Source organism: Zonotrichia albicollis, chromosome 7, assembly GCF_047830755.1.
Source record: "Zonotrichia albicollis isolate bZonAlb1 chromosome 7, bZonAlb1.hap1, whole genome shotgun sequence".
NCBI lineage: Eukaryota > Metazoa > Chordata > Aves > Passeriformes > Passerellidae > Zonotrichia > Zonotrichia albicollis.
Window position 1 is genome coordinate 37034911 of NC_133825.1, and position 26150 is coordinate 37061060.

Sequence of the window (26150 nt, forward strand, 5' to 3'; positions counted from 1 at the left end):
GTTCCACCCCCAGATGCACACACCCTTTTTCATTTCTATCAGTTTAATGCCTTGCTCCTGCTCAGGAGAAAAATCTCTTTACTGGCCCTCTCCTTCCACTTTCATTTTAAGCTATATTAAAGATACCTGTATTTACCTACTGCAGGAATGTATACACAGCTACTCTTTGGCTTCAGGGAGTGTTTTGTTTTGTTAACCTTTATAAAGTATCAGTTACCATAATATTTAGGCTGCATCTGTTTTTTTGGTCTCTAGTGTATAAGTTGATTTCAGACACATATCCACCTGGAACTAGAAGGGAAGAACTGGAAATTCATTTATAAATCACAATAAATGAAAAATAAGCAATTCTTAAGTTTGCACTGTCTCAACTTCAAAAGGTTTAAGAAGCAAGATTATATGAGAAGCCCACAGTAAATTAATGAACACAGCAGTCACACAAACTGTGTGCTAAGGGTAATAACACCAAATGCTGTGGACTCTGGCCTGAACCACATGGATGGGCTTTCACATGACATTTGTGATTCAACAACTTCCAAAAGCTCTCTATCAAAACCAAAGGGAGATACTATCTCAGGGTACAGACACAAAGCAGTATTTTATGACAAACACAACATGCAACGACAGAGGTAACAAGTGAGTAAAAACATCTTTGATTCTGTGAAGGTAAGAGCCTGCAGAAGTGAAAGCGTCACAAAATGACTGAGGCTTTCTTCCATACCAGACATTCAAACCTGATTGCTCCCATAGGAGAAGCTTCTTCTTTAACAGATTATAACTCTGGAAGAAGACTAAAATAAAAATAACTCTTGGCCAACACAAAAAAATAAAAATAAAAATAACCCTTGGCCAATGCATTTCAAATCTTCCTAGCACTTTTTGCATCTATAGCAAGACACTGTAAGTACTGGCCTGGTAACTCAGTGGAAAAATAGTCCAGTAGCACCTTGCCTCACCACAAACAAATGTACTTTATAGTACTCATACAAAGGCAACATAAGAAGAGTACCATTTAATCTACTGAAACTAACTAAAGCTGTACACTTGCTACATAGAGAAGGAATGAAGAAAAAGGGATCAGCCAGAAGAAAAAAAATTTAAGTGGCTTATGCTGGTGAACAGCTCAGTGAAGGATCTCTTGATCTGCATTTACGAGAGAAGAGGAATACTAGGAAGAAAATGGCAGTGCTTAGTTTTTACCCCCCAAATTAAGGAGCATCTCCTTCCATATATGTTTTTTATCAGTGTCCATGCTAAGACATCAAAACAAAGAAATACAGTTATGTAAAAAGTCAGATTTAAACTCGCACTTCGGATAAAAAAAAGTCTTTGGGCATGTTCAGTACAGCACTGACTACATGAGACAAAATATACTGGGAGTAATTCTGCTTATTGCAGTTTTTAATTTTTTTCTTATCTACTGTACCATAATTATTCCAGGAATCAGCAGGATTTTTCGCCCCAGAAGGAAAATTCAAACTTTCACACTAAGTATTTGATTGTGATTGCTATTCTACTTCCAAAAGTGAGATGTTTTTGTTTGGTTTTGGAGTGTCTGGTTGGTTGATTTCTGTTGTTTGGTTTTTTTAGTTTGTTTGGTTAGGGTGGGGGTTTGTTGATTTTTTAGGTGTCATTTTTTCACATTTTCTAGTATTTCTTCCCAATAACCATTATTTAGAACCACTACTTTCAGGTTTACCCACTCACTCTACAGTCCTAAATCACATCTAAGTTTTCAGCAGCAAGATGCAGGTAGTAGGAAGAAGAAAAACCCAGTAATATCTAGATAGTATTTTCATTGGGCATTTTTTCAGGGTATTTATAGCCATTCAGTTACTTTTAGGTATTTTTTATAACACAGGATTCTTTCTATTCTCTTTGTGCTGCTTTTCAGGTGGGAAGAGAATGCCCCAGAGCATTCCTGGAATCCACCCGTGAACACCAGCATCACTCTATTAAACAATAAACCTTCAGAGAAAGATACTTGGAGTGGTTTGCACATGCTCTTTGTGGGCTAAAGCTCTTTTTGTACATTAAGATAAACAGCATAACAATGTAATTAAGTCAAAGAGCCTTAGAAATACAGAGCTGAGGTTTTCAAAAGGCAAGGTCAGTGTGTGACCTTGTGAGACCACCTATCCTGGGCAGCCCAGCCTTGTCAGCACTACTGCTGGATGCTCACCGAGAGCCTCCTGGCAGGAAATGTTGATACAGCAATTCCAATGCCGAACTGCTGACATGAAGAGAACTCTATGATGCAGGCTGTTGTGGTGTAGATGTGCAAACAGCAGTTTCATATTTAAGCCACAGCACACACACAGATGGAATGGGAAGAGCCCACAAACTAGAACAGGATGAGATAATTCCTATCCATCTTCAGGAAAAAAAAGGAGGAGGCTGCCCAGAGACCACCCATGGCTGACTGGTCAATCCCATGGACCCCCTCCAGCCTCCCACCCTACCTCAACGTAAAAGCAGGAACACTGAGTAAAAAAGGAATGCTAAAACACCCCTAGTTTGTCTTCTCCAATGTGGTTTTTTCCTTAAGACTGTACAGTCTTTTTAATTCATAGCCAACACAAAGGAGAGCAATTTTCTGTAGACAAGCTTTAAGGGTAGCAGACCTCTTCCTCCCTTCTATCTGCAAGAAAATATCATTCTTGTTGCTTTCATTTCAATGATACTCAGTTTGTTTACATCTCTCAAATGCTACAGTCATTTGAGGCTTCACCAGCATTCAGGTTTTCCTCCCCAGGTATTAACACAAATTCTTCTCTTGAAACAGTCCATGAAGTTATTTACCAATTTTACATTCCTATCACTTTTAAGACCTCTGAAACTTGTGACTTGACAAAACAGGTCTATCTTGTCCTGTTTTTCAAATTTATCATGATAATTTTCAATTCTGAGCATGTCCTCTAAAGCAACTACGACTGCTCCCAGCTTAGTATTTAAAAAAATTCAGATGGTTTATCAGTTTTAAGACCTCCCTCACTTACTGAATATATATATTTTTTACAGTAAGATGACTGACATCACATTTATCAAACTCAAAACATGCAACCTGACTGATCCATAGCTATTGAGTATCATTTATTATCTATAGTAGGGGAAAAAGAAATATATCAGTGAAATCTAAATGTAAGCATGCTGCGGTGTGGAACCACAACATGCTCACATTAACACTGATGCACAAGTGAAGCTGCAACCCTGCATTACTGCTAAACACATCTGGAGATTATCACAAACAATCTTTTCAAGTTTTAGCCTCCATATCAAATAATTTTAAAATGACACAATACAAAAGTGACAGTCTAAATGCTTGAGTTTAAGTGATGAAATCCATTTCAAATGTTTTAGAGCATGTTCCAGCACACTTGGGGAACTATGTACACAGCTTAAACACATTCTAAAGCCATCAAAAATTGTAGGAGTTCTACAACTTCAACTCATTTTTAGATATTTCCTTTGCCACCTTCAATTATTCTACAAGTTAATGCTTTAGATGAGTGATAACTTCTCTTCAGAATTATTCAGACATTTACCACAGTTCATATCTTATTGGTTATGCTCCTCCATAGTCAAAGGTCATCAGATTTGTGTAAAATAATTACAAGCTTTTAAAAATACCCAAATCATAACAGAGTAATTTTGAATTTTAAAATGACTTCTTCAAATGCTGTACCTTAACACACTTCTTCACAAATGAAAGAATTTTGAGAGGTCCTTTCACTGAAGCCCAGGTATTTTAGAGAACTTTGCAGACCAGAATCAATATTCTGGCATCAAGCAGCCTATGAATCCAGAATATGCTCCTAGAAGTAATTTTCTCTCTTGCTATTTTTGTAGCTTAAATATATCTATAAAATAGTTAATGTGCTTAGGAGTATTATCCTTCTTGTTCTGCTCTCATCAACCAATGAGATTAGTTGTGTATCTATGTATGTGTGTTCCTTTTTTCTCTTAATCGACATTAATTGCTTTATGTCACTGTAGACAACAGTGTTTTCTTTTCTACATTAATATATTCAACTGAATATTCTTAAAGGATTCATTTTCCAGTTTCTCCTTTCTTCTGGCCTTTCTTAAACTAGGCTTGAGCTCTAACTATGAGCAAATGACACTAGGGACCACCTCATTTGATACAAACATTCTACATGAAGCCAAAGATTTCTTCTGTAATGATAGCTCAGTCAGATTATTTAACAAACCACACAGAAAAATAAGGAATCATCATTAAAAAGAGATAAGGCAAGTACACTTCAATCCATTTCAATTGATGGGTCTTGGCTGTACCTCAACCTTTTAGAAGGAAAAGTGATAAAGACCACAAGCAATAGAGAATTACCACAATTGCACATTATCCAAATGTGAATTTGTCAGATTTGGTGTCAGATTTGGTCCCATCCCAATCTTTCTCTCATCTCATGGAGGCAGCCAGAGCTGCTAAATGGTTTTTTTTTGTCTTTCAAGGTACCTGTCCATTTCTGCACACAGACACCCACATTAATAACCTGGTAGCAGCAGCTTAGGTAACCACTTATTCTCCTATCACACCATGCAGAAACAATTGTGTATTCTGCATTCTGTGATGAAAAGAAAAAATCCAGTTTCTAAAAGTTCTACATTACTGCACATAACCCTTTGGATTTGGGAAAAAATATCTGGGAAGATGCTGGCTTCCTATTTTGTCTGTATTTTGTTATCTCATTCAAACGAAAACACTCAAGTCCATTTCTCTATCAAAACTTGTCTTGTATTTTGACTGCCAAAAATGCAGGTATTTGCTCAGTAGCTGCAATTAGAACTGCTGGTACAAATACAATAATCTTTTCAGAACACTTCAAAACATGGTTTTCCATCCTTTGAAGAAGTCATGCAATGAACCTGACTGCCTGCAGAAGCAGTAACAGCTATCACTGAGTGGGACAGCTAATGTAGATTCTCACCCTGTAAGCAGCTCTGCCAATAAACTAATACTGGCCTCCAATTCTCATCCTGCAAGTCCAGAACTCATTTTTACTTATGCACAGCCACTGGTCTCCTAATTTACAGGTAATTCCCATGGGCAAATGAAATCCAGAAAAAAACCCTGAAGATATTTATTGGTTTTGAACTTGTTACACTAGCTATCTACATGTCACTTACAGGTGAAAATCAAGTAGAGAGATTGATTATTCACCTAATCCAAAAGGAGGTATTGGTATTTATGTACTCAAAAAAACCCCAAAAAACAGGCAGGCCACAGCCACACACTATCCTAATACATGGCTTGTGGCTATCCAGCTCCCAGCCACACAATCCATTACACACCTTTTCACTCTGTAACTCAGCACTCATGCAAGCACCAACCCAAACCATGCCACCCTGCCCAGTTCTTCTCCAGACAAGGTGACAGGATGCACATGAACAGCCTGCAACTCCCTAAAGAATCAGAGATCAGTCCAGATGTTCAATGGAAGAGATTTTAAAAAAACTAGCACCATTCCAAATTTAGTTGAACCGAATTAACTGAAGACTGTCCATTATTTAGCTAAATACCAATTAAGTTACAACCTTTTTTCCAACAATTTAGTCTCACATATTAGAATTCTAATTAAGATGTTGTCAAATTCACACTATTTGAAGGCTCTTGTGAAAGAATCATATTTAACTCTGTATTGCAAGCTAATGACATCAGTGCCAGCAGGGCAGCAATCTGCTGCACCCACAGGGGAAAGGAAGCACTCCCATCCTACCATCTCTCAGATGACACACAAAAACCCTAGACCTAAAAGGACACACATTATTCCTTCAAAACAAAACAAAGACAAGCCAAAAAGCCAAAATACCCAAACCCAACAGAACTGACAGAGAGGCTGGAGGGCAGTAAGATTGCCTTTTTGAATACCTACCATACACTGTCCAACTGGCCCACACTATAACCAGTCTCTCATTCACCACAAAATTAATTTCTGAATCAATTCAATGGCTTAACTAGAGCTGTGTTTAACACTGGATTTTGTCCTTTTATGAAATGAGGTAAGAAAAAGGACAGTGCTCCTTTCACAAGTATACATACACGTTACCTGCTGTCAGTCTCAATGAAATAACTATGACTTACATCTGTTCTAAATGCAAGCATTCCTAAACCTCCTCTTGTGCCTTAATAAAAGCTGTAATACAGAAACATGCATGAACTGGCAGCATGGCAAATATCAGTTCAACAAGGTACTTCCTTTATGGACAAGCCATGCAGCTACATGCTAGCTGCTGCAGAGGACAGAGTGCTTTTGTTTAATTCCTAAGCTGATAGAGATCCATTCTGGTGTTGTTTTACATTGTGCAGGAAGAAGCAGTAGTTACAAATTCCAGTAAAGGAAGTTTTGCCAAGACAGATGATCCTTCCTTCCTATGTTATAGAACAATCACGATTTCAATACGTGGGCTCAACAACAATCAGTATAGCACCATAGCTTTTGTTTTATACACAACTATAATCTCCATAAGAAAATAAACTGCAAGTTTATTGTGTTGGCAAACCTGACTTGTCCATGTTTAGGTTGTGACTTCATTGTGAACAAGCACAGTACAAAAATCTACCATGCACAAGAGCACTTTAATAAAAGGATATGGCCCACAGGGAAGAAGATTCCAAGATACAGAACAAGATTCCAGACTGTTAAAATGGACCACATTTCCATATTGAAGATAAGCCTATCATCTGACTGTAGTAAACATGCACAAGCCACAGTCTGGCTCCCTTGGGAAAGGTTTCATGATTCCCAACAAGATCCCTTACAAAGAACCCAGGAAAACCCAAAACAAATAAAAACACCAAACAGAAAGAGCTAATGCACAGGGAAGAAAAAGAGAAACCCACCACCTGCATTACATACTACAAAGAAAAAGTTACAGAGAAAGAGGCAAGTCTGTTCATTAACCTGCATCATTTAATTCAGAAAACCTTTTTCCAAAGGAGAAAGGGGTAGGAGGTTGCAGATTTTCCATATTCAGTTAACTAGGAGCAGCAAACTCCCTCCCTTTGTCCCTCCCCTACAACTACTAGCTTCACACATCTGCATTGTTACCTTCACTTTTTCTCTTCTCAGGCAGCAGAAAAGACAATTTTCATCAAAAGACCAATCAGAAACACCTTCAGGCTCACAGTCTGTAAATCAGAAGAATAGCAAATTACTTCATATTCATAAACCACGACACAACTGGAGCCAAAAGAGAAATGCTGAATTAAATACCTGTTTCACAACATTCTTGCCTGCTTTCTGAGGATTCAGGCTTCATTTCGGCCATTTTTCTAAATCCCCAGATTACCAAACTATATACATTTTATCTATGCACAACAAATCTGTTTTTCTGAGCACTGCAAAATACACTCCCAGCTACATAAAGATGAACGCACACTCATTAGTAATTTTAGCCAATATGAAACTAACTGTGAGCACTGCCTGGGGGAGGGGGAAAAAAAAGCACAAATCACCACGGTAACACACATTTTCTAGAGGCAGAGCTGAGGCTGCTTCTGTCATTAGAAATGCAGAACAAGATACAAACATAGAGATTGAATACCTTTAAACAAACTGAGATCTTTTAATAATCCAGGTCCAAACAGGCCTTCTAGAATACTTTCAAACCCTAAAAGCAAATAAAAGAATTGTTAGCTTTCTAGATTAGTACGTCACCACAATATTCACAATAGCAGTTCTATATTTATCTGTTCCAAGAACAGAGCTCAACACGTTTTCTCCAAGTATTACAAGATACACGGGTCAATTGTGATGACTGAACTACTGATAAATCAGAGCACAACCTAGAGTCCACTGACTCCTGCAGTTTTCTAAGTAGCTAGGTTTAAAACAAAGAACATTACAACATGGAAATAAACCATTTGCAAAAGAACATAGGATGCTGCAGGTTCTACAACACAACCGAGTAATTTCTATGCAAATAAAAACACTCTCATTTAAGCCTCTGAACTGAAAGAAGGTAAATTTTCCCAATTTCAAAAATACAGTCTTACATCTCAGTGGCATTCAGTTACTTTTCTGAATTTCAGTAAACATTAGAACCAGTGTTTCCTCAAGAACTGCAGTTTTGAGGAGAGAAAATTAAAAGGAGAAGGATTCAGCACTGCCATATTAGTACGGAATGAAATTTCAATCACAGATTTGCACCCAAGACACACACAGTCCAATCTACTTCAATGCCACAATTTATACCTCACCTAAAATAAATCTAATCAATTTAAGTTTATTCCAGAAGAGGAAAAACGTGCACCAAAATTATTGCCATTATTTGGAAAAGTTAAATCAATATTATACTAACCCCCCTGGTGGCAGTAAAAAATCTACAGAGCTATTCACCACCCAGTACTGTGAGAAGACGGGTTAGCAGAGTGTGAAAAGTACAAAGATTACTTTAGGGTGATAGACAAATTCCACCTTATAAAAATGTACAAAAATGGAATAACCAGAAAAATTCAGGACTATAACTTTACTATTGCCTGCCCTTCCCTACCCCTTCCAATACTTTTTGCTTTGTAGCTTTAGGAATGGTTTGCAAGTAGCTAGGGGCTTCTAGCTTCTCCTACTTCTTTGAGTCTTTGAGTGGCAGAAGAAGAAATAAAAAACAAATTAAGAAACAAAAGTATGGTCTTAAATTTAGAGAAACTTGCATGGGTGAATCAGGGACAGATAAACTACCCAAAATAGCAATGTTTAAGATATCAGTCAAAATCTAAATGATCGTGTACTATGAAGGAAATAGTTTATTACACTTCAAAAGAGCAGTAATTCTAAAATAATTCTGACTTCATCCAGATCTAATATCTAAGTTATGTTTTGGAGAGCAGTCTTTAAAAGGAAATGACAAACAGTGTTTCATTCCTCTGGGTGTCAGCAAGAGTGTCAGTGCACCAACATCTTCAGCAATCCGATGCAGGATGCTACAGAATTTGCAGGGTGCAACATGACTTACATGGCAAAAGCATTGCTGAGGTACAACACTAAAAATATAATCTCAGAAAGAACCAAGAATCAAAAAAAAAAAAAAAAAAAAAGGTGAAATAACAGTCAAGAGTGAAGAGAAATAGGGAGAAATCAGAAAACAAGGTGGAAGAGGAGAAACTGGAAACACATCCCATTGAACAGCACCTTGTCAGGCAGAGAAGTAGCACTGCCTCCAAAAAAAGCCAATTCAGGCTTCAGGAAGTGGCAGGAACAGTGGGAAAGGGCCGACCAACCTGACCTAGAAGAAAAATAGGAGAATCAGGGTATTGACCCATAGGTTTATAACGTTGAATAGTTTATAACGTTTTTAACATATGGGTAGAGACCCTCAGAATTTGATTCTGAAATGAAACCTCAAGGAAAATAGCTAACCAACCTTGTTCTTGATCTTTTTGTTTCGAACTTCTATTTTATATATATATATGTATAAAAATCAAAAGTCCTCAGAAATTTTACTCAAACTCATCAATCTTTTAATAGTAACTGGCAGTGACTCATGCCCCACAGTTTGCCATGCATGCAATTGCACACTGAAGTCCCTGCCAAGTTTTACAGCTTGGATATTGTACGATCGTAGTTTGCTAGCCCACTGTTCTGAGTGATGCTAATGCCACTTGGGTTTTATTAATATTAAATATTGGATTTAGCAGTTGCATAGCAACAGCAGAACATCTTATGTGCAATGTTTGACATTAAAAAAGGCAAATAAGGGAAGTATGAATGTATTCAAAAATTATACTAGAGACTGGAAAAACTGCCATAAAGCTGAGCCCTGTTCCCCCCAAATGCAAAGTGCAATGCAGCAAAGGCAGTTTAAGCCCTGTGATGTTGTGTTCAGTCATTCAGGGCTCCAAAAGAGCAACTGTGTACAGTTAATCATGCAGAATACATTGAAAACAAAATCTTGAAAAAGGAGCTGCCTACTTTTTATAGTATTTTTTCTCTCCATTGTCACTGCTCTTAGAAGCTTGAAAAGAACATTTCTTTTCCCACCGATTGTCCTTTTCCATTTGGCAGATGATATTTTCCTGCATTTCAAATGGAACAGAAATTAACATGGCTCTCTCTGCTAAATTCCATTTTCTATATTTTCATCATCTGTGTTTCAGTGTCTGATAGTTTATAGCAGCTGAAGAGCAGAGCCAGTGGAAAAGTTGCAGGAATAACAGAATTAGAAGAAAGAAAAAGAAAGAAAATTCCAGTATTTTAGAAATCAGTATTAGATTTTCAATATCAGTTGTATTTAGATCTCTGATATGCTCTTCACAATCAAAGCAGCCACATATTTAACTCTCACAAATGTTACTGGTGACCTTTCCAATGAAAAACACTTTCTGGATGTTAGTGTAAGAATTTAGAAAAAAATATTTTGATTTTAAAAAATCCCCCTGAATTTATAAACTTTAAAACATCTCTCTTTTCCAGAAGGCTCTCTAGGAAGTGAAGAATTAGAAAAAAAAATCCCAGTACAAAGAAAGAAAACCCTTAGTACTGAAGCAACGGTGGAATAACTTTTTAAATGCACAGGTTGTTACACACTTATTCCCATTTCACAACAGTTAAACTGTAAACAAGTAAAGCCTCCCCTAAAACATCCTCTGGTAAAAATCAGAATATTTACGTGCCATTTTTTCTGCTAAGAGTAGCAAGGAAAGAAATTAAAACTAAAGAGAAGGCGGGGGGGAAGGTTGACTATGCAGCCTTCAGCAAGATCAATTTTCACTAGTTTTCTCTCTGCACCTAAACAGTTTTATTTTCATCTTTTCTTGGCATTTTTACCCGTCTATGAGCAAATATTTTGTCAGAAATTTAAACTGTAATTGTAGTTTGATGGCTAATGGTGTAAGACAACAATTTAAAACAAAGGAAAAAAAACCCAGTTAAGCCCTCATGTCCTCTTCTCCCTTAAAACTGAGAGCCCTTGTGAACATTAAGCAGCTTCCAGACTCCTTGGGATAACAGAATCTAGTAATGCAAATCAGCCAGAGACACATTCTCTACTGTAAAAACAGGAATGCAAGATCTTCAGAAAAAGATAGGGAGGCACTTCTGGAGTGCCATTGACACAGAGCCTAGCATGTCAAACAATGCTTTTTTACCCCTCCAGACAGCACAGCTCAAATGTACCTCTGAATGGTTACTGCATAATTCAGCCCTAGATATGCATCTAGTCAAAGCAGTAAAGCCTGACTTTAACTTCCAGGTACAAATCATTTTGGGGGAAGTAAAAAACCACAGACTACTATTGCTCTGAATGTATTATTACATAAATTGTTAATAACTCAAAAAAAAAAAAAAATCAGCATAGCAAGGGCAGAAAATTAAAAGCAACATACAGAGCTGTCAACTCCTCAGCCCTTATCTGTGCATATAAATTTAATCAGTGAATATCAATTTATAAACTAAACCTCAATAGACTTAATGAGTACTACCCAGGCCAGCAGTTAAGTACAGTAGGTCACAGAACCAGACTCAGAATATCCAGAGCTGGAAGTGATCCACAAGGATCAAATCAAACTGCAATGGACCAGTTGCAATAGAAATTAAGACAAGTAATTCATCAGCATTTATTTATAATAAACAGCCAAATATATAGCAATTTGCACATTAAAAGGACAACTTCAAAAAGCTGGAAATTTAGTCAAGTCACTTAAGACATTAGTTGGCTGCATATTTTGTTTAAATTTATTAACTATCTAAGAACATATCAGAAACCATCAAACCCATGGGGGAGAAAATCTGACCTGCTAAATGGGGGAAAAAAATTTAAAAAACAACAAAACCCAAACCCAAGTGACTTAGAAGTAAAAGCACAAAGAGGAGACAAACAGTTGGATGATGGACAGGAAGACTCAGAGCAGAGATGTTAAATCAAAACTCAGAAATGTTGCAAAAGTCAGAGAGGAGATGCAAACAGCTTTAATGTAAGCAAAGATAAAATCAAAATCAAGGCACATATATACTGGAATTTTTAGATAAAATATGTAGGAGTATGGGAGTATATTACAAAATGTTCAATAGGATGGCAATAATTCAACAAAATCTATCAAGGTGGTGTTACTAACATTTGTAAGTTAATTGTTTTAATATTCAATGGACGTGTGCTGGGTTTTTTTCTGTGAGTTACTCAGAGTATTTGCAGCAGTGTTTAATTCCAAAAAGTCCTGAAATATTGTGGAAGTCCCAATGGGCTCAAAAAAAAGAAAAAAATCACTTTGAAATGTCACAACATTAAACAAGTTAGTACCAGGGTCTCAAACTGCTAAAGGTTTTCAAAACCAATGAATAGTTCTCAGGAATCGATAGCAAAAATGGTGTCAAATCAACATGGGCTTACAGAAATTCTTATTAGAGTCTTACAAAATTAAAATTTTAATTAACAATGGGTTTGATATAATATTTTTAGACTTTTGGGCTTGCATGACACATCTTGACTAAAACCACATATTTTTAAAAAACCCCAAAATTAAAAAAAAAAAAAAAAAAAAAAAAAAAACCAACAAAACCCTAAGGCAAACCAAAGGGAAAAGAAAAATCAGTCAGATAAATACAAAACACTAAAAATTAATTAAGTGACAGGTCTTAAAATATTGGTGGCATTGAGAAACTACTGGCAGTGAGGTCCATCAGGTACTGGCTCTTGGCCCTGTGCCATTTGCCATTTCAGGCCTAGCCAGTGACTTGGAAGAAAGCAGCCACTGAATTTGCTGGAGCTACAAAGGCAGGAAGAGCAGCAATTAACAAAAGGCCCAGGTCACAGAAGCTGCTTACGAAAGCAAATGCAATTAAACACTACTTGGAAAGGGGGGTAGGGGGAATGGAGAAAGCCACAAATCACACATCTAGGAACAGGAAAAACAGCTTCTCAAAGACATACCCAGATCCAGCAGCTGGAACTGGAAGCTGATCAAACTCAGCCAGACATTAGACACTCTTTAATTTTACAAGGGTCCAGCTGAAGACACAAGACACGCACCCTAAGGCTGGATCATCGTTTTCCCTACTCCAGGACTCTGAAGGAGTTATTTAGGAAAGCATAGGCTGCTTGCTGAGATCTATTTCCCTTTCATTCTCTCCCAGCACTTGGATTCATCATGCTAGGAGTCTCATTAACTAGTTTGAACCAAGAGCCACCATCACATCAGGTTTTTACTGGATTTCTAGTGCCTACATTTTCTGGTCAAGATTGGTTATATTTATCCACAGCTATGGGATTTGAAGCAGGAATTAATTCAGAAAAATCCTACACTCTATGTGTAACACGGGAATTCTGTCTCTTTCAGGACAAAAATCTATTAAACTTGAATGTTTCAGTCACAGGCATCTTAATAGAAAAGCAAGACCAAGCAACAAGGGAGGTGGAAAAAAGTCACAGGACAGTTATTAATACACACTAAGTCTCATGACATGCATATAATTATAAGTTGTGAATATTCTTTTATTCATGCAACAAAATATAAGAAACTCCCATCTACCTATGATGAGAGATCTCGTTATCTGCATGGAGACCAGTTAAGGACTCCAACTACAAGGTAAATCAACTTTGCTTTAGCTTCTTGGGGAACAAAGTAAAAGCTGAACATCTCAACCAATTTTTCAAATTTCATGCTTCTCCATTCTTGTTAATGAAACTGCACTGTTCAGGGACTTACTGCACACATTCCTGCTCCAGAGGATTATGAGGACCTTAAATATCAACCTGGTTCTTTAAGAGCAATATAGCCACATGCATACAAAAGAAAAGAACTAAGGATGTTAAGACAGGTACTGTTTAAAAGGACAGATATATCCAAGCTCTGTATGGCAATACACAGCTCTTCTGTAGCTTTCTGCACCAAAACACCTCCTGTTCTCAGGACAGAATACACAATAACGTGCTGAGGTCCCTAAACAGGAACTTGGAGCTCAAGAGAAAAAGAATTTTGGCTTTAGAGTAATGCTTTATTCACTGTAGAAGAGCATCTCCAGTAGAGAAGCTTCATTTGAAGCAATCAAGAAGCAAACAAGGCGCATGTTCTGCCAAACAGCCACTACGTCCCTGTTACAGTAACTTACTGCAGCAGTAAGCTGAGACTCAAAAAAGCAGCAAAAAACTACAAGAGCTGTTGATAGAAGTGCTTCTGACTGACCATCAATCCTGCAGGATTTAATTAAAATTCCACTACTAGTTTGTAATTTTTATAAAAAAGCTGCAGCAGACCATCCTCACTCTGCTCTCCAAACATCCCTCTCAACCAAGCTATTCCTTTTCCTCTGAGAACCAAGTCTAAGAACATTTTCTCTGATGCAATCCCAAACTCACAGCAAGGCATTTAAAATTTAATGAGCTAAATATGACAGCATAACAGCTACATATCAGAACTACAGAGCTGCAATCCACTTGCCTTCACAGCAGAAAAGTGCCTTGCCAAACAAACACCCTGGAACAAGGGAGATCTCTCTGCTCTACAAGGAAGAGCAGAGAAGCAAAGCAAGTTACCAGCTTGTGTCACAGTACAAGAAATGGAAACAGGAGACTTTCCATCCAATGTTAGCACTCTAACTGGCAGGTTATCTCACTGATTACAACTGAAAATTCAACCCCAAAAAACCAGAAGTGACAAGTTATAAAGCTTGTTGCCTGAGTGCAGAGTATAGCAAAATATGGATCATCTCCTGCTTCCCTCCCACGAGGAGTATTTTTGTGTGAGCAATCTGATATCAAGAAGAGAATTACACAAAGGCATGCAAACTTCTTATTTCCAAACAAAAGTCTCAGAAGCAGAATTCAAGAAAAGCTAAGGACATTGCAGTGGCTGTCTCAAGATCCCCTCAAGATACATCAATTGTTCTGGCAGGCTGAGTTGCAATTTTCATATGGATTTACAGGGGTGAAAGGATCCTCAAATTTATAGATACTGCACCACTAATCTGGCTAGTTGTTCAAGTCAGGGGTTGTGGGTTTCTGGTTTACATTTAACTCAAAATCAGGAGATTTATTGTATGACTATCTGGTTTCCTTCACAGTCAGGCACCACTAATGCAGGACCTAACTGGAATCTTCTCATGTAAATACTTGCATTTTATTACCTTAGAAAATAAACCAGAAAATACACACAGCACAAAATGACAAAGAATTACAACAGTTTCAGCAACTACCAACTTTCTATGCATCCTTAAAAAAATAAAGGTTTTCCTTAATGGTAGAAGAGGATCTAAATTTTTTAAAAAAGTAACTTAACTAAAATAAAATCCAAGCACATGAATTTTTAAAATAAAAATTGAAGTGGGATTTGCTTTTCAGTATCTCAGTTCAAAGACAGTGCTCTTATTTGCTCAACCTCCAGGTATGGAGTTCCAACAGGCAACCAGGTACAACTTTTACTGATGAGAAACTGTAAGAACTAGCTAGGAAGTTCACAGATTAGAAAAGTCAAATAGCTCAAGAATGACAATGCACACACAGCACAGCAGGGACCTGCAGCCCAGCCTCAAGAGATACTGGCACAGTGCAGAAGCATCAGAGGATGAGTTAACTCCATTTCATACTCCACAACTGTCCTGTTTGAACAGGGCTGCCTCCCTCAGCAATCCAGTCTTGCCTGACACTGTTCCCTGTCTGCAACACAGTCACCTACTGAAACCTCATTCATTGAAATAATTCAAAGCTAAAAACCAGCCCAGAAATGGTAGGTACAAGCTGCTGAATCCACTTAAACAAGAACTGCCAGCAGAAAAAGCATCTACCAAACCACAGCTGTGATCTAGAAAACTCCTGCAGTGTGACTCAGTTTCAACTTCTTCACCACAAGAGGTCATTTATACCATGATTCATTACTGAATTAACTCAATACATTATTCTTTTTCTTCAGCTCTCAAGTTGTAGACATCCCTTTCACCATCTCTACAGAGATTTTTCAGATCTGTTCAAGTAATCAGTAAATGGGAATGAAAACATGATTCTCTTTAGGAAACTAAACATAATCACATCACCAATCATTGAACATCTGATGACCTTCAATGAACAGACCCATGAAAACAATTGAACATTTCTGAGTTGAGAGGTGAATATACTGAGTTTACCTGTAAGGTAAAAATTGCCAAGAGCATTTTTACTCTGTTTTTTGTGAGTGTAAGTCTGTCTGGTGTAAAATAAACCTCTTCAATAAGCCATTACATAATTGCCTCAATGAACAGTACACCTTGACTCCAGCTAGCTCACAGCATCCTGAAAAATCTTGTGGTATACAAAGATACAGCACTATTAAGTCAAGTGATTATTTCACCACATCAGTGAGTATCTAAATTCTGATTAAGAAGCTTAACAAAAGCAAAGAAAGCTCTAGATCATGGTAAGAAAGCTGAATCATGACTACAGTGAATATGAAGCACATGTGATGTTCTGAGAAGGCTTTCCAGAAATGCTAGAAAAGCATCCTTAGCCTTTTCAGATGGACAGCTGATTTCTGCCTCAATAGGAAGAATGATCTAGGTGAAATCAGAAGGTGATACAGGCAGCTACACAAAAATGAAAGGGTAAACAAAAGCAAGGCAGGGAGTCACAAGTTATATACCTTAAACAAAAACCCTGAAAACAAATCAACACACACAGAGGAGTATCTTAACACCGAAAGACACAGAATTCACACCAGCTACAGGGCAGGTTATAGTGACTAATTGTCATCACTGAAGTCACACTTGCAAGTATACATCAAGTGAGGCATTATTCCATGAGTCTACAACACAAGGTGCAAACCCAAAGGAAGCAAAACTAAGCCTAACAATCCTCTCCAGCTTTATGGCTGTTTGCACAGCAGCAGTATTAAGAACACAAAGGTACAAAGTAAGCACATGACTACCCTTGCATACAGCAAGGAAGACACAGCTGTATTACTGTTGTTATTCTTGTGTCAACAGAACCAAATACTAACAGAAATATTCTTAAGCTATCCTTCAGTCACACCTCGGGTTATGCCAATGCACTGAAGAAGCTGCAGGCCCTGATGTTCCTCTGGAAACAGAAAAGCACCAGCACAGCTGCTGACAACTTTGCAACAAAATATTACAGCAGAAAAACAATTTGGTGCTGAAATTAACTGCGGGAACTGAAATTGCCAGATGTGATGGAACATTACTCAGTGTAGATGAGGACCAGTAAACCTTTTCTAAAAAAATAACTACAATCAGATGCCAGAAACTCACATAAATAGCTGTAAAAAAGCCTGACCTTTGGAGTTTAGTGAAATTTTCCCAAAGAGCAAGTGACTGATAAATCTCTCTCTCACTTTTGATGTCACATAATGTCTACCATCATTTCATGTCTCAACTCTTGGAGTCTTACTAACCCTTTAGCCTCAGACACACATCACCAATTCTGTAAGCTGAGCTCAGACTGCTTGACCATCAGCATTTCTAATCACACTTTTGACTGGCAATATAAATTACTACATAAGAATATACAGAAGACTTTAAAAAATAATCATTTTTGCTTGCCTTTTTTCTAGATGCTAACAATTTCCCGGCTTAGTCCAGTTACATCAGCAGGAACAAGTGGATGGACCAGGGAGGAACACCTTAGACAAGACTGCAGAAATCAAGATCTGCCCAATTTAGTGTTTTGCTCTCTCAGACTGCCTTTCCCTTATTCAGATTAAAGACAGATATCTGATATAAATACTGCATCAGAAATAAAGATCATAGCCAGAAAAGATCCCTTGGAATTTGGGTGATGCAAAAGTAACATGATAGAGAACACAGATTTCATGATGACCATCCAGGATTTCAAAATTATTCCCAAGTACCTTTTCTGGATAGCTACAGTGAATTTGGTGTTTAATGGTATATTTAACAGCTTATAGTGCACTTAACTGAGTTATATACATAGTAATTTCAGTTCCTATCATCATCTTTAAGTGTTCCTCAAACCAAGCAGTTATGTGCAGCTTTCTGACACTGCTGTCTTCTCCATCTTATTTATTCCAGACCTTCTGGAAGTCCTGAAATATAGCATATATTATTGGCCTTCTTTAGTCAAATGTTTAATCCACTGTACTTTGGTTGAGGCCACCCTATACCCTCATACATTTGCTTTCATTCTAGTAGAAGTTCTTGCTTCAAAGCATCATTAGTGATCTGAACTTGAGAGAAGACAGCAGTCCCATACTTTCTGCACACTCAGTTTCTCAATGTCACTGTGTTGCAGCACAATCTCAGGATATGCTTACAATTAAACAAATTACAGGTTTCTAGTCAAGAACATCAAACTGTTACAAAGACAAAACATCTGAAGATAAGACTTCTACAACAGCCAGTCTTGCTCTAATTTTAGTTAGTATCTCAATAAAAAGGTCTTAGTAAACCTGCTAAATCTCCCTCAGTTCTTTTCAAAGAATGAAGTCACTATCATCACTAGGAAGATCAGAAGATCTGAAACCAATTCTTTCATGCTAAGTGAAGAAACACTGGGAGAGCACTCAGCCTTCCAAATCATAAGTTAGTTCTTAGTTCCAAATCATAAGTTAGTTCTTTGTTCCAAATCAGAATTCAATTTTCCAGGTAACATATACACAAATCTTCTCAAGCTTGCCCACTGCGCTGCACTGCTAAATTCACCAGAAACTGAAGTATCTGGTACAACCTATACAAGAAGAAACAACAGAAACCCTTTCCAATTTTGAGTGCTGCTTTGCTAGAAGATTCAGCTTTTAAGATCAGTATCACTGTGCCCTTATAATCAAAGCAGCTCTTCTTGTAACTTCTTGATTGTTCTTTCAGAGCAAAATCTCAAAAATGGATTTCCTAATCCACAGCTAGGAACTGCCAGCAGTACAGTCATATAAACAGCAAAGAAATTTGATGCAAACTGAGTTTCTGCAGGCTACACCCTAATAATCTGATCCTAAGGGATTAAAAGTCTACAGGAGCACTAACAACTATTCAGTTGGTTGATGTCTAAGACACTTTGTAAATATCTTCCCCTAAGGTAATTTTTTTCCCCTACAGAATTCCTCATAAGTTTCTCCCTTTTCTAAAAGAAAAAGACTATCATGCACATGTAATGAAAAAAATATGGCATAAAGAGGGAACAGTAAATTACTGATGACTGTGTGTGCAAGAAGCATTAATAACTACCTCACGTGAGTGCCCTGCTCCCCACTACCATCAATTTTATATCTTAAGTACTTTGGAAATTATTTCAAATATAGCCAATTTAAAAAAAAAAAAGTTATCTTTGACACCAGAAATATTTCCAAGTTCAAGGAATATTAGACTTCTAGAACACATTGTGGTGACCATAACACACTTTTCTATAAAACCACAGCAATAGTACCAGAGGCATGAGTGAAGGAAATCAGACACTAAAACAAAATGCAGTGGGATACCAGAACAAGTGTTGCAGAACAACTTGCACCAGTTCTTCTTTTGCCAAAGTAGCCAAGTTAAAGAAGAACTGCAATTTTACTGGATTTATTACCCATGTACAAAGCTGAACAGTATCAATTAAAATCCAAGCAGAGAAACTATACCTAATCACTGTAAAATCACAGGCAAGAAGGTCAGCAGCAGTTTTAACAAAAGAAATTCAAATCTCATGAAGAGAAGGTTCCTTTCATTTACAGGGGGAAAAGAACAGAAGCACACTGGAAAACTAAGGCTGGAAAGGAACCTGCAAAATCCACAGCTCCACAATGAACCCTGTATTCGGTATCCTAGTGACTTCAGTATTTTAAATACTTGCTTGCCTGGTGTTCAATAAGTAATTCAATTAAATACAGTAGTAGTTGAACACATGGAACAGAGTAGCCAAGTCAAAAAACCAACATTTTTCAAAACAGCACATATTTTAATGCTGACTTTATCTTTGAATTGCTAATTACTTCCATACAATTATTTGCATTACAGAAAACATGCAATACCTCATTTTGCAGTAGTGATATAATCACAAAACACATTTTTAAGGAAACTGCATTATCACATCTGCAAAAACAGTTTAGCATAGGGTTTACTCTTTCAGACAACTGGCTCCTTATGAGACCCAGAATAACAATATGACCTGCAATGCAGGGAATCAAAGAAGACTTCAGTGTGCAATTTTGGGTTTTGCTAATGTTTATTTGATGCAAGTATTTCTATAGATATTTGACTATTTCAGGTATTTAAAAATCTCTCTTCATGCATTCATAAGTCTGAAATGGTCTTTCATAACTATCTTGAACATAGTCTAAAGATTTTATATGTTCATGGATTAACCTGTAGTTAATCTTATTACACAAAGAGCCAACACTTTCAAGAATGAGTGTTAAAGCTGTAACACTAAATAAGCTCATTAAAAAAGCAACCCTGAAATTCTTTTTACTCCTGCACCCTTTTTAAAGTCACCAATAAGCACTAGTCAGACTGCAGAATGTTTTTACCAGCAAGCTTCTGAATATGCATAATGCCAATAAAGTTAATTACATTTAAGAAATAATAGTCTATGTGCAATTAAGATACTGGCAACATTTTAATGCAAAAAAAATGTTTAAATATACTAACATCCTAGTCTTGGGATATCCAGTCAAGCTACGCAAAGAGTTGTGTTTGTCCCTTGCATACTCCCAAATGTGGAAGTAGGATCAGAAACTGGATCTGGAAGAAAGGGTAAACAGCACGTTAGTTAAATTCACAGAGGATACTATGTTCGGAGATGTTGCAAACATTAGTGAAGACAAATACATAAATGACCCAGAGAAAAAATAAAATTACTTTGGAAACAAAAAACACCTCATGAAAAATAACTCCAAACACTCAATGTAGAAGAACCACAAGGATAGTGGAATAAAACATAAAATGAAAGGAACCTAGAAGCAGCAACAGTGGACAGTCAGCTAAATACGTGCATTGAAAGACAGTCTGGAGTTGCAGAGGCACCAAACAGAGCAGGGAAATTAAAGTTCTTTCTACAGTCTTTGAGGCAATAACAATAGCCATCTCTCTGCACAATTGCCAGGACTGAAAAATTCCCCTTCATGCCCAGCAAGTGGAAAACTCTTCTCAATGGCAAATCAAGTTCTGCAGGAGGTAGGGTTTAATTTTTTTTAAGCAAAGTTAACATACGGTTAGCATAAGCCTACGCAGCAGGCTCTTCCAGTACTTCTGCTGCTTGTGGCTTTGTGCAGAACAGGAGGAAGCTAAGAAAACGAATCCACTTTTACAGGTGCAACTCAACCTTGCATTGTTCAGATTTATTCCTGTGGTCCTTGAGAAAATAAACCAAAACTGCTAGTTCAACTACTAAAAAGAAAGAAGAATTTAAAAAAATCCTTCGTCATTTATTTTTTGCCTTAAATTTACTTTTCCCAAGAATGACATCCACTCATCCATCAAGGCAGGTGTCAGCACTATCCAGCTTTAATAGCAAAGATAACAGGAGGAAAGCACAGGCTCTGCCTTCAGAAAGACAAGAGGCTCCTCACCCAGGGCAGACAAAGGCAAATGCAAAAGTTACAGTTACCAGCGTACATCTGCAAGGATTGTCAAGTCTTTGTTTCTAAGAAATATTTCTAGACACAAACTAAGAACCATTTTTTCTGATTCATTCCCAAATTAACAAAATAGGCTAATTTTACAGAATTTGTTTTCCTCGGTACCAAGGGTTCCATGAGGCAATCGTGTAGATGGTTTGTACTCATGGCAGTCCACAGACAAAAAAAGAAAAAACCAAAACAAAATAAAAAATCAAAATACCAAACCAACAGGTTCAACATTTTACCAGAAGCCATCTTTCTGCCTATCATGTTGCTGAACATTAGGAGAAGCTCCAGCATGGAGACTCATGCTCCAGTTTATGCATCCCATCATCACAAGCAAATAGGAGACTGAAGGTTTTCCTTCCCCTTGACGACTGCAAAGCTATGTGATTTCTGAAATAAGTCATCCTGTGCACATCTTCAGCTGCTGCTCGTGGTGTGATGGCAAGAACAAAACAGCTCCTACCAGTCTGCTTCATCTTTGACAGAAACTGGTTAGCCCTGCACATTTCAATGGAGATTTAAACAACATGCTGCCAGGTATCCCTCAAGCCAAAGGCACATGAAACACAGCATGGGCATTAAATTAGTTAATTTTTATAAACCATAAAGACAGTACAGAACTAAGAATCACATAATCTCATTGAAGAACTCGGTGTATTTCAGGAAGATGCATGGCTTCAGACGTAACAAAAATTAATCTCTGATTTTGCACCAGAGGACACTAGCAAAGTATCTCTGCAATCTTTTGCCCCTTTTAAAAGATCGGTGCTGGCATGAGGCAAGATTCATAGAGGCAAAGTGCAATCACCTCACAGATTCAAAGTAGTCTCTGGAGCAGTAGCAACAGCAGGTTTTGCAGCCCTTTCCTTCTCTACTCCATCACTCATTCCTACTCCTACACTGCATCAGTTACACTGCTAGAAGTTCATGAGACTGCAGAAAGGATAAGTGATTTTGCACACACCCCCCTCACTTCTCTCTTTTTTAAGCAGTAACTTCTCTAAGTTCACCTTGTATGAGAATGGGTGTTCAGGGTTAAGACAAAGGTTTACCTAGCCCAGAATCCCAATTCCAATAAGGGCAAAAGTGTAAGTGGCAATACAAGGAGATGACTTAACCAGTGCCATCATGAAAAGCACAGCCAGCACATCACAGAAAACCTCTTTTCAGAAGAAGAGCATAGCTGCTGCTTAGAAGTCTGTTAAAGAGCAGCATGCAATTACTCCAGTTTGTCAGGTGTGTAACTGCACTGGACTCCTTGCAAATGAAATCCATGAGAGATGCATCTTACAGTCAAGATGCTGGAAAATCAAGGCCTATTAAAACAGAAAGGAGATAGAGTCAACAACATTCCATGGTGCATAGGTTTTGGCACAGCGTGCTGCAGAGACCAGGCGAGACACAGAGAAGCAGGACAGAGCCCCGCTCCTGTAGGAGAGGCCAGCCCAGAGCTCACAGAGTCCTTATGGAAGGCAGTGGGACCCTGCAGAAGGAGCAGAGGGGTTAGCAGGGAGTGGTGCTCACTCCAGCTCTCTCCCATGAACGCAGAGCCGGTCTGACACAGCCCTGGCACGCTCCTTGGTCAGCCAGCAGGAGATGCTGGCTGATGAATCTCAGATGAACTCAGCACAAGTGCTAACTGCCCTTAGCTCTACCTGCTTTTTCTCCCTAATGACTCTGCTTTGGAAGCAAGCCCCATGGCAGTTGTAAACTTTGTCTTAACACAAAATCCCTAAAAACCAGCAGTTGTGCTGAATATGCATTCTGACTGGCTGACCACATAAAAAGTCCAGTCCAAACCTATGTATCCCTCTGTAGTAGGGACTGTTTTCACTGGAAATGGAAGATACTGCACTAGACCAAGAATGCTCTGAAGTCTGGTGTAATGAGGGGTTGAGGTCCAGGAGGTTCTAGAGGCTAGAAACCCACTGCCCCTGCTCTTTGGGAGAACACTGACCCCAAACAAGCTGTTTCAGCACTGGCCCATCTCCCCAGTTGGCAACACAAACCTAAGGTGTAAGGGACCCCAGCAGAGATTGCTGTCATTTTGCTAAAGCCCAAAAACACAGATTACCCAACCAGGTAAAGAGAATCCCTTCCTTTAGGCCAACACTCAAAAATGTGTTGACTCGAGTTCAAAAGGAGAATTTAGACTACCATTATGTCAAAGGAACCAGAGCAAGGAAATACCTATGAGAATTACTATAAAGATAGATTCAGCTGGTTTCATCCCTGAAAATCATTTTTTGCTAACTAGTGATGACCCTGATGTCCCCACTGCAGCATCAGTTTCTCTGTAACCCTCTGTTAATTTTATGAAAAACAAACATATTGGATAAAGATCTTTATCTACACAAGACTTACTGCAACTTAAGGCACATTGACTAATAAGGCAGCATCAGGAGTAAAATGAGGCTTGCCTGACTCAAGTGCATTAAAGGAGGGTGATAAAAATTATTAAAATGCCTGTGTATGCAAAATGTATGACTGCAAAATATACTGTGCAAAAATTGTTAGCTATGAGAAGCAGAGTAAGAAAACACAAAATTCCACAATTCACTTATCCCAAGTCACTAGAAGACACATTACTGCAAACTGAAGGTTACTGTACCAGGGAAGTTCATTCTGCAGCATGTTTCAATGTTTTGAAGCTATGATTACTGATCACCTGGCACTTTAATCCGTGATAAATCCACCTCTCCACTGAAAGAGCTGATCCCACTCATCCTCCCCACCCCCCAGATGCTCACTCATCTCGCATTTGCACAGTAACACGACAAGATGGTTCAGGGATCAGTTTCCTGATCCAACCCAGCATGCATTTACACAAAGTGAGGGCAGCGGCACAAAGGGGGTGGTGTGATCACCCTTCTCCTGCAGCATTTTAAATCCACATGAGAGTAAAAACTGCTGTGCAACCATGAACTCTGGTTTTATACAGAAATTCACTTCTACTGCTGGGCATCCCTTGGACACGTATTCTGTTTACCTGTGGTGGAACCAAAATCTTTCCTGAATAATCTTATAAACTGGTGAGCATTAAACAATTGTATCTCCCATACTGCTCATTTAGGTTAAGAGACATACAATTGTGATTTCTCAGAAATTATGGTAGGAGTTCCTGCCCAAACCTGTACCTACTCTAAATGTAACACGTAAGTTGCAGTTTGGCAAGATCCGAAATTTGGACTTGCAGTTTCTTCAAAAACAGGATGAAATGCTTTATTACAGTTGCTCTAGCATAACCTCTCCTTTATTTTAAAAAGGAATAAAGTCTGCTTAATGTTTCCTAGAGCACCTTCTACAAACACTGAACATCATTTTTAGGGTATATAAATTATAATCAACACATTTCAATATTTTTCACCAAAACAGTAATATTGCAAAGAAAGTAATTTCATGCCTTTTCAGAAATCTGACCATCTAGAAACTTGCCTAATGTCATGCAACACAGTTTAAAAAACAGCATAATGTTTAACTTAATTGTGGACAAAGAATAACTCATGGCTCAAAAGCCAACAGTAATTTTATTAGATATTCCTGAGGACCATTTTCTGTTAATTTCCTTCAGAGAACCTATGTAAGCACATCCCTATGCCATCCCTCCTAACCTTTGACTGAAAGTTGTATGTTTTTAGAATATCTTTTTCATGGTGACTTCCCCTTGACTTTTTAAGCTTAAAACAACAAAACCAAAACCAAACCCAAACAAAATAAAAAACCAACCAAACAAACAAAAAACCAAAACAAACCCACCAGAACCTGGCTGCCTTCTCCCACCAGTGCCTCCCCAAACACTGCCCCCTCAAGTTTCACATTAGAACTTTAATAAGCAAAGGCTTCAGATGAATACACTTTTCTCTTTGATGGGAAAATCAGGTAGTAAGTTACCTGAAACTCTTTTTTTCCTCTGAAGTGGGAAATATTTTGACCATTCCCCAAAAATGCTTCAAGATGTATTTGGAAGAATTTAGTCTTTCCACCGCTATTAAAGCTCATTATCTCCTTTTCTAAAAGCATTCTTTGTGAAGCATCCTCATTTTTGCTAAATCTGGATTTTCAAGAGACCTAGTTTTGAAGAAATATTCATTTTCCTTCACTGGTTCTAAGAAGAAAAACTCTTGGGATATTCCAAAGCTATGATGTCCTGGTAGTTAATTTCCATCTCTACCTCTCCTCAAAAGGAACTAGCAAGAAGCCACCCGAGTTAAACAATGCCTTACCAAGGAGTTTGAAAGCCCACAGACAAGGATTTTACAGGTCATCTTGAAAACAAGAGTAAGCTTATGACCTTCTGTGAGGTCATGTGAGGCAAGAGATCAATTTCCCAAGAGCAGCAGACCCGAGCTGCTTTAGACGGCAGCCCCACACGTGTGTGGACTGACAGCAGGGGTGAGGCAGCTCCTGCACTCCAGCCACAGCACATTTCCACACGGGCTGCCACGCTGACAGAAAGCAGGAATTTGTCCTCAGGAGAGCTCACTTGTCACACACAAGCACAAGGTGCTCCTGCAGGCACTGGTGTCCTTTCACTGCCTCTGAGAACAGACGGTTCCCAGCTCAGAGGCAAGGACATCCCCGATAGGGATACCTCCACACACCCACATCCATGGCTCTCCTTCTGGCCACTCACAGCCAAGGTCCCACACCCTCT

The 26150-nt window shown here is 38.2% G+C and overlaps 1 protein-coding gene across 1 annotated transcript in view; it reads right to left on the reverse strand.

Moving 5' to 3' along the window:
* LCOR (ligand dependent nuclear receptor corepressor) overlaps positions 1-26150 on the reverse strand; it is a 63872-nt gene that overhangs the window by 25931 nt on the left and 11791 nt on the right. The window contains exons 2-3 of the mRNA XM_074545091.1: positions 7567-7632; positions 7071-7150 (exon numbers count right to left, since the gene is read on the reverse strand). Of these exons, the coding sequence (XP_074401192.1) occupies positions 7071-7150; positions 7567-7632 (146 nt within the window). The remainder of the gene's footprint in view (positions 1-7070; positions 7151-7566; positions 7633-26150) is intronic.